This window comes from Stenella coeruleoalba (assembly GCF_951394435.1).
Source record: "Stenella coeruleoalba genome assembly, chromosome: 21".
NCBI lineage: Eukaryota > Metazoa > Chordata > Mammalia > Artiodactyla > Delphinidae > Stenella > Stenella coeruleoalba.
In genome coordinates, this window is record NC_137167.1 from 18,845,730 (window position 1) to 18,859,357 (window position 13,628).

The 13,628-nt window shown below is 35.2% G+C and overlaps 1 protein-coding gene across 3 annotated transcripts in view; it reads left to right on the top strand.

Annotated features, from left to right (window-relative positions):
- The window catches only part of ZDHHC2 (zDHHC palmitoyltransferase 2), a 66,884-nt gene that overhangs the window by 52,167 nt on the left and 1,089 nt on the right, over positions 1-13,628 (top strand). For 2 of the 3 annotated variants that reach the window (XM_079909517.1, XM_079909519.1), the window contains 5 exons: positions 1,391-1,523; positions 4,810-4,936; positions 5,209-5,301; positions 9,103-9,215; positions 11,010-11,084. In XM_079909517.1, the coding sequence (XP_079765643.1) occupies positions 1,391-1,523; positions 4,810-4,936; positions 5,209-5,301; positions 9,103-9,215; positions 11,010-11,050 (507 nt within the window). In that variant the 3' untranslated portion in view covers positions 11,051-11,084. The remainder of the gene's footprint in view (positions 1-1,390; positions 1,524-4,809; positions 4,937-5,208; positions 5,302-9,102; positions 9,216-11,009; positions 11,085-13,628) is intronic. The other variant, XM_079909518.1, reaches the window with a different exon arrangement.

Genomic DNA, 13,628 nt, shown 5'->3' on the forward strand with positions numbered 1-13,628 from the left:
AATGTTTTTCTTAGTATTGAAAAAATAGAAGTATTTCTTTATGTGTAAAACTATTATTAAACTATTATACCTATAATGTCCTGAATTGTTATTAGGCATTGTATATGCTTTAGGCAGCTCATTTGTTTTCTTTACTGTATATTTTAAACATAAGCAAAATGAAGTTGGAACTATGTGTTTTAAATACCCAAAGATATTCCTTACAACACCAAACAATGGTAAAAAATAACAGTTATCCCCTGTAGGGTTGCTTTATTACATTCATTAAATTATCCTTTCTTATGGTAAGGCTTTCTGAATTGCTAGATCACTGATGTGAGATTTGAACCACATTCAATACTAAAGATTTATTGAATCCTGTTATGTGCCAGTTATATTGCTAAGTGCTAGGAATCCACAGGTGAATGAACATGGCCTAGCGTTCAAGGATACTTCCAGTGTCCAGCTGGAAGAATGATCTCTAATGAATGTCTGAGAGCCTGTGGCCTCACTGCTCCTCATTCCTGTGGATGCTTTTATTTCCATACCACAAATAAATTTGTAAAGGAACGGCTGGTTTTCACTGTGTTGACTCTGCTGTCAAAAGCTATCAGTGAGATCTTGTGACCTGGGTCAATCTGACAGGTACTACAGGATATTGAAACAGAATATCAGAAGGGGACACGTCCTGGCAGCTCTGGTGCTTCACTAAGTGTCCCCAAGCCTGCCATTCTAGAGGGACTCCAGGTCTCCTTGGACATACGAACAAGGAGCAGTCTGGTTTTGCTTTGAGATGGCCTTTTTCATCCCATGGGTACTGTAAGGTTTATTCTAGACAGGTGTTATAAACTAGTGTTGATCTTTTTTGTGACGATGTTGTTTAAAGTAGCTTGAAGTATTATTGTGGATGTGTTCTGTGTGTTTGTAGTTGATGCTGTTGTTTGTAGTGATGTAAAACATCAATGAGAAGAGTAGCTAAATTGTGCCAATTAACCTTCCATTTTCTGGCATTATAATCAAACTGTTTAAGCATTTGTAAATCTGGAGTATGTTAACAAAACATTTTCAGGAAGTAAATTAAAAGCTATATTTTATAGCTTGTTTTATCTTGTTCCCTACTGATATAGTTTACACACATCATAATTTTTCTATGAATTTGGTTATACAAAAGAAAATAAATATCCCAAATTTTAATATATTTTCCATATATATATACATATATATTCATGTTCTAGTAAACATTTATTCGAACCTGAAGATGTATTTTTTCCTCAAAGTTTTAACATAAAGCCATATATCTTTCTCCATACCTAAATTTAAGAAAAATTTTATGGAAAAAAATCTTACTTATAAAAGTAGGGGAATACTTATCCCTTTGACAAAACATTTTATTTTCTTCCTTTCTTTATAGAATGGCCTACCTGATACTCAAGCCAAGTTCCATATTATGTTTTTATTCTTTGCTGCAGCTATGTTTTCTGTCAGCTTGTCTTCTCTGTTTGGCTATCATTGTTGGCTAGTCAGCAAAAATAAATCTACATTAGGTGAGTATCCAATTATTGTAGTTAACAGAACTTTAAATGCAAAACCAAACAGTCATCAGAAGTTGCCATATGATTAAATGCTAACCTATCCTGAAGCTGTAAAATCAGTCTTGTTTCCCACATTGTCTTGTGGGACAAATACAAATTCACTCATTCCATATATTTTTTGACTGTCCATTGTGTGTAAAGCATTGTGTATATACAGTGGTTAGCAAGGGTGAAATAGTCTAGTGAGGGACACAGAAAATCAATAACCAAACATAAACGTAATTACAAAATGTGAAGTGCTTCGAAAGAAACAAACAGGATGTTCAGGTTTGAATCAAGGTCTGGGGATGGTAGAAGGGAACCTATTTAGATGGAGTGGTCAGGGAAGAGCTCACAAAAGCAAGAAGTATATTTAAACTAAGAAGTCAGAGCCAGAACATCTCAGGCAGAGAAAACAGTATGTTCAGAAGCCCTGCAGAGATGGGATACAGCAAAAGCAGTGCTTAGCAGGAAATGTATAGCTATAAATGCTTACATTAAAAAAGAAATACCTCAAATCAATAACTTTACACCTTAAGGAACTATGAAAAGAAGAGCAAAAAGTAAACCCAAAGCCAGAAGAAGGTGGGAAATAATAAGGATTAGACAGGACATTATGGAAACAGAATTCTAAAAAACAGAAGATCAATGAAATCAATAATTAGTTTATTGAAAATATCAACAAATATGACAAGCCTATAACTAGAAAGCAAAAAAGAGGACTCAAATCATGAAAATGAGAAATGAAAGTGGGAACATGACTACCAACCTTGCAGAAATAAGAAAGTTTAATTAGGTAACCTTGGGACTTCCCTGGTGATGCAGTGGTTCAGAATCTGCTTGCCAATGCAGGGGACACGGGTTCAAACCCTGGTCCAGGAAGATCCCACGTGCCGTGGAGCAACTAAGCCCGCGCACAGCAACGAAGACCCAACGCAGCCAAAAAATAAATTAAAAAAAAATTAGGTAACCTAGATGTAATGGACAAATTCCTAGAAACACAATCTACCAGTGTGACTCAAGAAGAAATAAAAACCTGAATAGACTTATAATAAGTAAGGAGATTGAATCAGTAATTTAAAATCTCCCAACAAAGAAAAGCTCAGGACCAGTTGGCTTCACTGATGAATTCTATCAAACACTTAAGAATTAACATGAATTATTCTCAAACTATGCCCAAAATTAGGAGAGAAGGAAACATTTCCTAAATCATTCTGTGAGGCCAACATTGCCCTAATACCAAAGTCAGACAAAGACATCACAAGAAAAGAAAGCTATAGACCAATATTCCTTATGAATATAGGTGGAGAAATTCCCAGTAACATATCTGCAAATCCAGCAGCACGTTAAATCCTACTTCGTCATGGTATATAACCTTTTATCCCAGGAATGCAAGGGTGGTTCAATGTATAAAAATCAATCAATGGTAGTATACCACATTAATAGAATGAAGGGGAAAAAAGCACATTTTTATCTCAACTGTAACAGAAAAAGTGTTTGACAAAATACAACGCCCTTTGTTGATAAAAACACTTAAGCTGGAATGGAAGGGAACTTCTACAACCTGACAAGGACTTTATGAGAAGTTCTCAGCTAATATGATACTCAGTGGTGAAAAATAAACCTTTGCCCTAAATAAATAAACCAAGGATTCCGTCTTTCACTATTGCTGTTCAGCACTGTACTGGAAATTCTAGCCAGAGAAATTACTCAAGAAAAGTAATTAAGGCATTCAAATTGCACAGGAAGACATAAAACTATTGTTTTTGTGGATGAAATGATCTTATATATAGAAAACCGTAAAGAATCCACAGTAAAAACTATTAGAGCTAATAAAATCTGCAAAGTTGCATGATCAATATGCAAAAAAATCAGTTGTGTTTCTATATACTATCAATGAACCATCCCAAAGGAGATTATTGAAATTTCTATTACAATTTCAATGGCCTTTCATGCATAAATGGAAAAGCTAATCTTCAAATTCATATGGAATTTCAAGGGGCCCCAAATAGCAAAAACAATATCCACCAAAAAAAATTGTTAAGTTCTTCCTGTTTATAAAACTTGCAACAAATCTATAGTAATCAAAAGAGTGTGATACTGGCTATGAGATTCCATTATTATAATAGTCAGTGAAGATTAATTGTAGTATATAGTCAGTGAATGTTCATTTTTAGGATTCAGGTGAAATCTTATCCCAGCAAGTACTATTAGGGTGAAAATATTGGTATAATAATTTCTAAACAAAGTACCTTATTTCAAATTATATGTAGAACAATTAAATTATTTTTCAAACGTAAATTTTTCTACTAGCTTTTAACTTCTAGAAACGTCTAGATTTAACTTGTAACACTGAAGGAACTTCCTCTGGACAGTATGGTCCTATAATTATTAAAGCGTTTTATAAAAAGCTATATAACCTAGGTTGATAAATGTTAAGGATCTTGCAAATCACGTTTTTCATAGTACCATGACTCTGCTAGTTATATTTTTCCTTTTTTAAATTATGGGCAGAAATCATTACACTTCTATGTTTATTTGCACCCCAAAACTAACATGTTAGATTTTGCATCTCGGCATTATTTAAGAAGAAAATGTAGCATCATAGACAGAACTTTGATGACCTTGTTCAAGTTCCACTTCTGTCATTTATTTTTTGTGATATTTTGAGCAAGTTGCACGGTCTCTCTGAACCTCAGCTTCCATATGCAGAGTGGGCATAACCAGCTATGATGTACGGCTCTGCATTGGACCCTGGTTTGGACAAAGAGCTTTAAAGTACATTTTTGATCAGCTAGAAAAAAAATTATGATTGGATGAGATAAAATTTTAATGAAATTGGAAAATGGAATTTATTAACTGAAAAAAGGTGGTAGAATGTATCTTTAGTCGCACTTTGGTTAAAAAAATGTACATTTGTAATTATTTTCTCTATCCATCCAGCCGTCCATTTAATAAAGATTTAGAAGATGTAAAGTTTTATTTACTTGTTTGCATTTTCTAATTTTCTGCAATGCAGATGTGCTGCTGCAAGAATAAAAGGGTTACTTAAAAACTAAAATAGATCTAATCATATTTTATGTTTGTTTTAAAAGAATAGACAATCTTCATTGCAGGGCTGTTGATAGGCACAGAAGCAGTCACAGGAGGCTAGCCATTGGTTTTCAGAGTTTCTTCATTTAATTCCGTCATTTCTAACTATAGGGGTTGCTAGATAATGTGCTCTTTACTCATGTGATTGCTCTACCATCTTTTCTAGAGGCATTTAGAAGTCCAGTATTTCGACATGGAACAGATAAGAATGGATTCAGCTTGGGTTTCAGTAAAAATATGCGACAGGTTTTTGGTGATGAGAAGAAGTACTGGTTGCTACCCATTTTTTCAAGGTACTTTATTGTGAAAATTTTCAGGGTTTAGACTGAAAATGGAAGTAATCCAACAAAAGAACTCTGTAATTCTGCATAAAAACTATTTTTTACAGTATTATTTTATGACTCACTGTTATATCAATGTGGAAATCAATTGACTCACATCTCCATAAACATACCACATTCAAGCCAATGTCTGATATACACGCTTTGTCCATAATATAACTATGTTCTACTCACAGAGATCATCTTTTTTACTGCATAATTGTAAGTTTTTATTCTAATTACAGTCTAGGTGATGGCTGCTCCTTTCCAACTTGCCTTGTTAACCAGGATCCTGAACAGCCGTCTACTCCTGCAGGATTGAATTCATCATCTAAAAAGTGAGTCCATTTTTTTTTTTCTATTTTACTTTCAAAGAATATACTTTATCCTCTTGCGTCCTTCAATTATATGTTCCTTTGAAAAAAAATTTTAAGAACTTAAGATAATTTACTACACTGGTTTCTACCTGGAATGAGGGTAAGAGGAAAGTATGACTGGGGAGGGTTACATAGGGAGCTTCAGTCATAATTATAAAATTCTGTTATTAATCTGGGTGGTCAGTAAACAGGTGTTAACTCTCTATACATTTTTGTTAATGGAAATAAATTATGATTATTTTTAAATGTGGTGCTTAAAAGAAAATAACGTAAGTCCAAATTAGTCCCCCTAGTGATCGGGTGAGCAGACAGGGTAAACTTTCCCTCTGACCCTCTGGGCCTTTCTTCTCTGCCGTAACCGTTATAAAGAGATCAAAAAACTTCCCTGCCTGGATCAGGCCTTTGGAGATGAAGTGGAATCCCAGACATCTGCTTGACAGTCCCGTTAGCAATGGGCACCATATCCTTGGTACTCTTCCAAGACCTCTAAGCATGATCTGAGCCATTTCTGTGGAGAGAGAGAGGAGGGAGTCTTGGAAATTCATTGTCTGGAGACTTTGGTTACTGCTTTAAGTCTCTTTTGGTTCCAGTCTATCAGGCATTTGAGGAAGACCTGAAATTGGATTCTGACTTGGCTACTAACTGCCAAAAAGCGAAACTATCTAAATGTTTCAAAATGCTCTACATGAAGTTTTAAGTTGAAACATTTTTTTACATGTTCAAGAGAGACTTTTTTTTTTGATGTGACCATACCTCTAATTTTTAAATGAAAGCCAATAGTAAAAGCATGACCATAATATCATTAGTTAAATTTTAAAGGTTTTCTTAGTTGCTGGAATGCTGTGTTCACAGCACCTATGCTTATAGTCTCCCCATCTAGTTCGTGTTTCTTATTGATCACGGCGCTTTGTCCCTTGGAGCCTGATGTGACCCCAGCATCCATCTCAAGGTGGTGATTCTGGCAGCCATTCCAAAGTCATCTTAAATCGTCATGAGATGAAACCTATTTGCCCCCCCCATCCCTAGAGTGAGCTATGTGCAGTCCAGGCTCTACCAGTTAGTTAATGAGGAGGCCGTTCCCATGTGTGTCACAGGGACATTCAAAGGCACCAGAGTCTTACTGGGTCCTGCCCTGTGAGTTTTGGCTTTAAAATTCCACAGAGCTAAATGCTAATTTTTTTTTTTTTTTTTATATACCTCAGGGCAGAAAAATCTAGTTTTAATAAATTACTTAGAATGCTTTCCTGCTTTTATAAAAGTTAACAGTAATTTTCAATAATGTTTTTTATCCTTGTTAAGAGGTTTTTGTAGTTTATTTGGGTTTTAGAGATAGTATCTCTCCTACTAAATGTACAATGGGCATTGGGAGAAATCCTAGTTCTGGCACTGTTACCCAGCTAGGTGATCTAGAAGAGGTCACGTAACCTCTCCGGGCTTCTCTTCCCTTTCCTTTAAATGTTGAGATTGGATTTTGACAGCTAAAGTCTCTTCTACAAAATTCTATAATTTCCCCCGATTAGCCCCTATGAATCGTCTATGGCTAGTGCTGGTCTCCCCTGTGTACTCCAGAGTTGTATATTTGATTATCTACACAGTGGTCCCACCTAAACATCTAAAAGTCATTGCCAGCTGAACAGGTGCAAAGCAGAACTCTTGATTCCAAGCCATCTCTACCCTTGCCCCACCCAAAACTCGATTCTTCTTCATTCTTTCATGTATCAGTAGTAGTGACCTCCATTCTCCCAGATGCTCAGGCCAGAAACTTGGGAGTCATACTAGATTCCTCTCTTTCAGGGACCCTGTATATACAGATGTAGATCCTGTCAGATGTCCCCTCCAGATATATCTATAACCTGGATACTTTCTTACCACCTGCAAGGCTGCTTTCCTGGTCCAAGCCATCATTTCTCACATGGATTATTTCAGTACCTTCGTTCCTGACCTTTCTGATTCCATGTTTGCCCTCCTCCAGTTTATTCTCCATTAAAATGTCAGAGTGGATCCTTTTAAAGCGTAAATCATATTGTGTCACTCTTCTGCTCAGAACCCTCCACTGATTGTCCACCTTGCTCAGAATAAAAGCTAATGAATGTCCTTACCTTGCGCTGACTAATCTCTTCCCCAACACCTCTCGATGTCACCCCGTACCACCTTCCCGACACTCACAATCCTCAGACACACGGATCTTGCTGGTCCTCAGATATACCAGGCATGTTCCTTATTTAGCGGCTTTGTACTTGCCAGTTCCTATTCCTAAAGGTTCTTCCTCTGGATATCTGAACGGTCTGTGCCTTCACTTTACTTTCTGCTCAGGTGTAGCTTTACAGTAGAGGCCGCCTTTGGAAACCCTTGGATAATCGTAACTTGCCCCTCCATTCCCTTCATACTGTCTTTTACTGTCGTCAGAGCTCTCCTTACCACCTGACTTACTATATATTTATTATACTTCTTCCTCAGTTACAACAGAACTTCCATGAGATCAAAGACTTTACTCACTGATGTAACAGATACTCAATGAGTATTGTTGAATGAGTGGATCCTTGCCATTTGTTAGATTCCTGTTAGCAGTAATGAATCTCCAAGCAGTCCTTAAACCAGGACTAAGGTAGCTGTACTTGGTCTAAGGTCCCTTTCCTGAGGAATAATTAGAATTAGAGTAAAAGAGATATTTCATATGAATAGGAGACAAGCTTTTCTTTTTTAAGATTTTCCTCCCAAAATTTTAGTAAGGGGTTGTTAAAGCAGCACAAAATTGAAATAGTCTCAAATTTTAGATATGAGGTAATTGTTAAGGAGCAAAGGCATATCCTTTAAAAAATATAATAGTTATAGTCAACTAAAATATGTGAAATTACTCTTGGAAGAATTTTAAGTGGGTTTTTCTTTTGAACATTATTATAATTTCTGTTTTGGTGTGTTGTAAAATAATACACTAATAGTTTCTGTGCCAATAATTTTTTTAATCTAAGTGAAATGCTATTTTATGTACATTTTTTTCATACCATCTAATATGTCATATGTGGCATGTCTACTTAAATTTTAAAACCTAAAGTCTTTCTTTTAAACTCTTTATTTACCAAATTAAACATCAGATTTTTAAGACCTGACAATGTCAGATGTTTTCAACATTCCTGCAAGATAACGTTCAAATTTGTTGTTTCAGTTTTATAGAGAAAGATAGAGAATTCTTTGTTCGAGACCAGTTAGGCCACTTTAGAAACAATAAGTAGGTCAGTTTTTTTCAAACTTATCTTTCTACCATCATCTTCATATATTTTTTTCCATATTTTTTCCACTTGTAAAATTAATATTTTTCTTTAATATTTTTATTTAAATTGCCACTTAAATTTTTTTAAACCAAACTTTATATCACTGTCATAAATGAGAAATTAGTATAATTTGCCATAGAATATAACTTAAAAAAAAATAAAATCAATAATAAAATACTGTTAAGTTCTAACTAGATTCCCTTACCTGCTAAAGTCTTAGGCTGAGGCCTATTCTCCATATTAAGAATGGAGATTTGCCAAAGTCAGAGATTGTCTTTGTATCGTAATCAGAAGAAAGAAAAGTGAACTGAAGCGAGAACGCTTTTTTCATTGTGAGTCAGTATGATTTAATGCCTTGTTCCTGTTTTCCCCAAATTCTCTTGTGTAACTCCTACAATTATCTTGCACCACAAGTGGGTTGAGTTCCATCCTTTGCAAAACACTCACCCTAATACTATCAAGAGTTAACCTAATGATAATTATTGTTATTCAGTCCTGAAAACCATCAATTTCCTGCAAAGCCATTGAGAGAGTCCCAGAGCCACCTTCTTACTGATTCTCAATCTTGGACAGAGAACAGCACAAACCTGGGAAAAGGTAAAGCTGGTAAGAGTATGCTTGTTCGGCTGTTTCGATATATTTTATTTTTAAAAGGTGAAAGTGGTAAAAATTTTTCATTCTTATTAGCTGTAGAATTTTTCTTGTTTTGGAGGCAGACTACCGTTGTAAGTATAGAACTGTTTTCAAAGAACTGCTTGTGAAGTGCTTTGATTAATGTCTGGAAGCTGTAGAAAATCATTTTGTGAAAAATAGATTTACATGGCCTTTTTCCAATTTAGAAAACCAAATCTTTATTACTGCATATTAAATAAACTGATAAACTCAAAATATAATTTATTTAAAAATTGGAAAAAGTGCAGTAAGCTCAGACAAAAGGTTGAAAACTATCTACTGAAAGGGATCTCAAATTATGTAGTTTTTACTCAAAAGTTTTATCCATTTCAAAATGTCGAAGTAAAGCCATTGCAGAATTGCTATAACTTTAGCTACCTGTCATTTATTCATATCCCACTCACAGCTCTCTTGTTATTGTTGATTTGAATCTTTTGATGATTTGGGTCAATATAGGTTATTGGCAAAAAACAAGGAAGCGTTTGAAGGCAGACAGACCGGATATCAAATCCCAATTTGGGCACCTAATCAGTGTGTGGTATTTGTTAAGTTACTTAACCTCCTTTAGACTTAGCTTCATCTTTAACATACTACTTATTTCTCAGGGTTGTTAAGAATTAAACAAAATACGTGATCATATGTGCAGGGGTGTGTATATATTATATGTGTGGTCTCCCCAGTGCAAAACCATGCATGCTCAATTAAGGCACTGTTAGCCAGAAAATCTCCAAATTGACCTATTTAAGTCTTCAAATGTTTCCCCTTCATTTCTAGTCTTTTCTTCAAACCTTTTCCTAGTGCTTGCCTGACCTTGGCTTACTGCACTTTAAAGTGTTTCCTGGTTTATTTGAAATCTCTTTGGGATTTAGTGAAAAACAAACAGTCCTGAGTAAAAATTCTTAAGTCATTATTTAATATATAATCAGTCACATTCTCTGTTTCTTTAAAGAGTCTTGTTCTTGAGAAGTGCGTATGCCCTCTGAAGATCCCGTGATTTGAGTATTCATAATTTGGTCTGTCTCTTCACCTTCAAACATTCCATTCCATTTTTCAGTCTATGGGAGGGACTAGGTATTACCTGAACAAAATTGGTGACACCTGTTTGCCTTTTGAATCCCTCAGTTTCCTTAGAGACAAAGAAGTGATGTATATTTGGGGGGTAGAAAGACAAAGAACTGTCTTTCAGAAGAGATTCATATTTCACTTTATAGTTCTACATTAATGTAGAAGTGATATTCTGGTTTCTGTGTGCTGTTAGTTTGGAGACATAGATTAATTTTCTGTTACTGTGATAGATAAATTGAGAAATTATTTAAAGTTTAAAGGATGGTGTAAAAGAAGGAAGAGAAATATGAAAATGGTGAGATGAGAAAGGGCTCCAAGATTAGTTTGACAAGAATGAGGTAGGTAGATGAAGAATTAGAAAACAGTGATTTAAGGTAGTGTGAGAAGTGCCAGGCTCAGTGTTTCTTACATTATTTTATTCACACCCCTACTTCCTCAGGTGTATATATTTAACTGTTTTTAAAGTGCTTTTTCTGTGACACCGGTTGTGGCGAACTGTACTGTATGTGTGTGTGTGTTCTATATAACATCTTCTAAATACCCATACTACGTACAGGTCACTTTTGGAAAAACACTGGCAGGATTCATGACTGAATAAACAAGTCTCTGCCTATTTGTTCAAAAGCAACAACAAAAATTGCTAACTTATGTTCTTTCTTGAAGGTATGAGCAATCCTGCACTTACCATGGAGAATGAGAATTAACTCTTCTAACAAAATTTACTCATACTTCACGGAAGTAAGAAAAGCTTTTCCTTTATTGTTATGTTTTATATTTTCAACAGTTCTCTAGCTCTCCTAGGGCAAATAGTTTCCATAAACATTTATTTATTTATAAATTTATTTATTTATTTTTGGCTGCGTTGGGTCTTTGTTTCTGCACACGGACTTTCTCCAGTTGAGGCGAGAGGGGGCCCCTCTTTGTTGCGGTGCACGGGCTTCTTACTGTGGTGGCCCCCCACCCCGTTGTGGAGCAGGGGCTCCAGGGGCACAGGCTACAGTAGTTATGGCACGCGAGCTCAGTAGTTGTGGCTCACAGGCTCTAGAGCGCAGGCTCAGCAGTTGTGGCGCACAGGCCTAGTTGCTCCGCAGCATGTGGGATCCTCCCGGACCGGGGCTCGAACCCAGGTCACCTGCATTGGCAGGCGGATTCTCAACCACCGCACCACCAGGGAAGTCCCAACATTTACTTATGAGTGACTCAAATACAATGTCTTAGCTGACCCTTGGGATTGCATCAGTCATGCTGGAGACCTCTGGACATGGATTTAGCTTGAATGTTAGCTAGTACTTAGGTTAACTTGATAAAATATAAGTTGAACAAAATTCATTTTTACAGTAATGCATTAAATAGCAAAGATTGATCCTAAAATATTGAATTTTACATGACAATTGTCTTGTCATTTCATAGGATCATGCAATTTTTTTTTTCTTTCCTTCAGGATATCCAGTGGTCTTATTCTTGACCACCCATTAGTTGAATCTCACTGGGTCTAAATACAAGATAATTATATCTTGTTAGCACAAATCTCTGCCACCCCTATTTTCGGTCACAGTAGGACCCCAGAGCATGTGTCATCCTTAAAATACTAGGTGTTCCAAGTCATTTTCTTTAACCCGTAATTTTTTTAAACCTGTAGTTCCAAATTAGTTTCCTTAAAGTGAAATCTATTTATAAGGCTGCGGTCAATAAAAAGCTACAATAAGGAGCCCCTTTGGAACAAAGCCATAAACATCTTAACAAATCAAACAACTATGTGTACTGTTACAGTAAACAATATGAAGAATTGGACTTGTGGTTGTCAAGGGGGAGGGTGGTGGAAGGGAAAAGGATTGGGAGTTTGGGATTAGCAGTTGCAAACTATTATATATAGGATAGATAAACAACAAGGTCCTGCTGTATAGCACAGGGAACTATATTCAATAGCCTTGATAAACTAGAATGGAAAAGAATATGAAAAAGAATATATGTATATATGTATAACTGAATCACTTTGATGTACAGCAGAAATTAATACAACATTGTAAATCAACTGTACTTCAATAAAATTTTTAAAAATTAAAAAAATATATGAAGAATTGAACATTGAAATTATCAAGATAACTCTCTACTTATAAAACTGTGACCTAGCAAGAGAGTAGCACCTAAAACAAAATTGTGTCGAAGTAGTTCATGGATATCTGGTTTTTATTTTACTTGGTTTTGGTTTTGATGAATAGCCATGTAATTCTGTGTGCCATTTGGCCAGTGTTTTGGTTTTAGATCACTCTATATGATGGTATAGTAGATCAGATTGATTGTAACTATGGTTAGGATCGTGAAAATTTAATGTTCTTAATTTGGTTAATTAGTGAATACAGTGTAAATTTCTGGAAATAATTCTTAAAATATAACTGATTATATAAATACGAATCATTAGCTAATACCACAAGCAAAGTATTTTACAGAACATAGTTCTGTAAAGCATACAAAGTTTCACAGGATTATTTTTAGTACGTTGAATTAGTTATAATTACCATTGTATGTGAGGTTATCTGTGTGAAATATTTTATAAGCTTACATAGTAACGTAACTTTGTGTGTAAATCCGGTAGATTTCCCAGTATTTTGACAAGATCAGTGTTGTGTTTGTTCATCATTATTCTCGACCCTTTGCAGTGCCAGACACATAGTAGGTTCTAAATAAACAGTTGGTAAATGGGCGATAAAATAACATCATTGATGTTTAATATCTCACAGAAAGTTGATGTTATTACACTTAAATATATGACAGTAGTGGTCATAAAAACCCAATTGTAGCATGAATCAACTGCGTTGACGTAAAAGAAAAAAAAAAGTGTTTTCTGATGTAATGTTTTTCATTCTGTTGACATACCAGTGAAAAGTTCCTTAAAAAATTGAATTTTCCTAAGGTAGCTGATAGTCAAAATAGTTTTTTAAAGTTTTTCCTGCTTTATACCTCAGACTTGCAATTCATTCAATACACATTTAACCTGAACAATATTATCTGATATTGATACACCTAATTTGATTATATTACTAAATGATATCTCTTCTCCTTTTTCAATTATATTAGTAAATGACCTGTGACCTTTTTATAAAATATTTCTTGGTTCAGTATAGTTTCCACACAGTGAAAATGTGCCTAAATCCATAATAGTGCTAAAGTATAGGTTAAACTTAGCCTGCCCAACCTTCACTCTTACACAATAGAAACTTCAAAATGCTGTGATTCTATGCACATGGTATTTCAGAATTACTTCCCTAAATCCCCTCACAACTC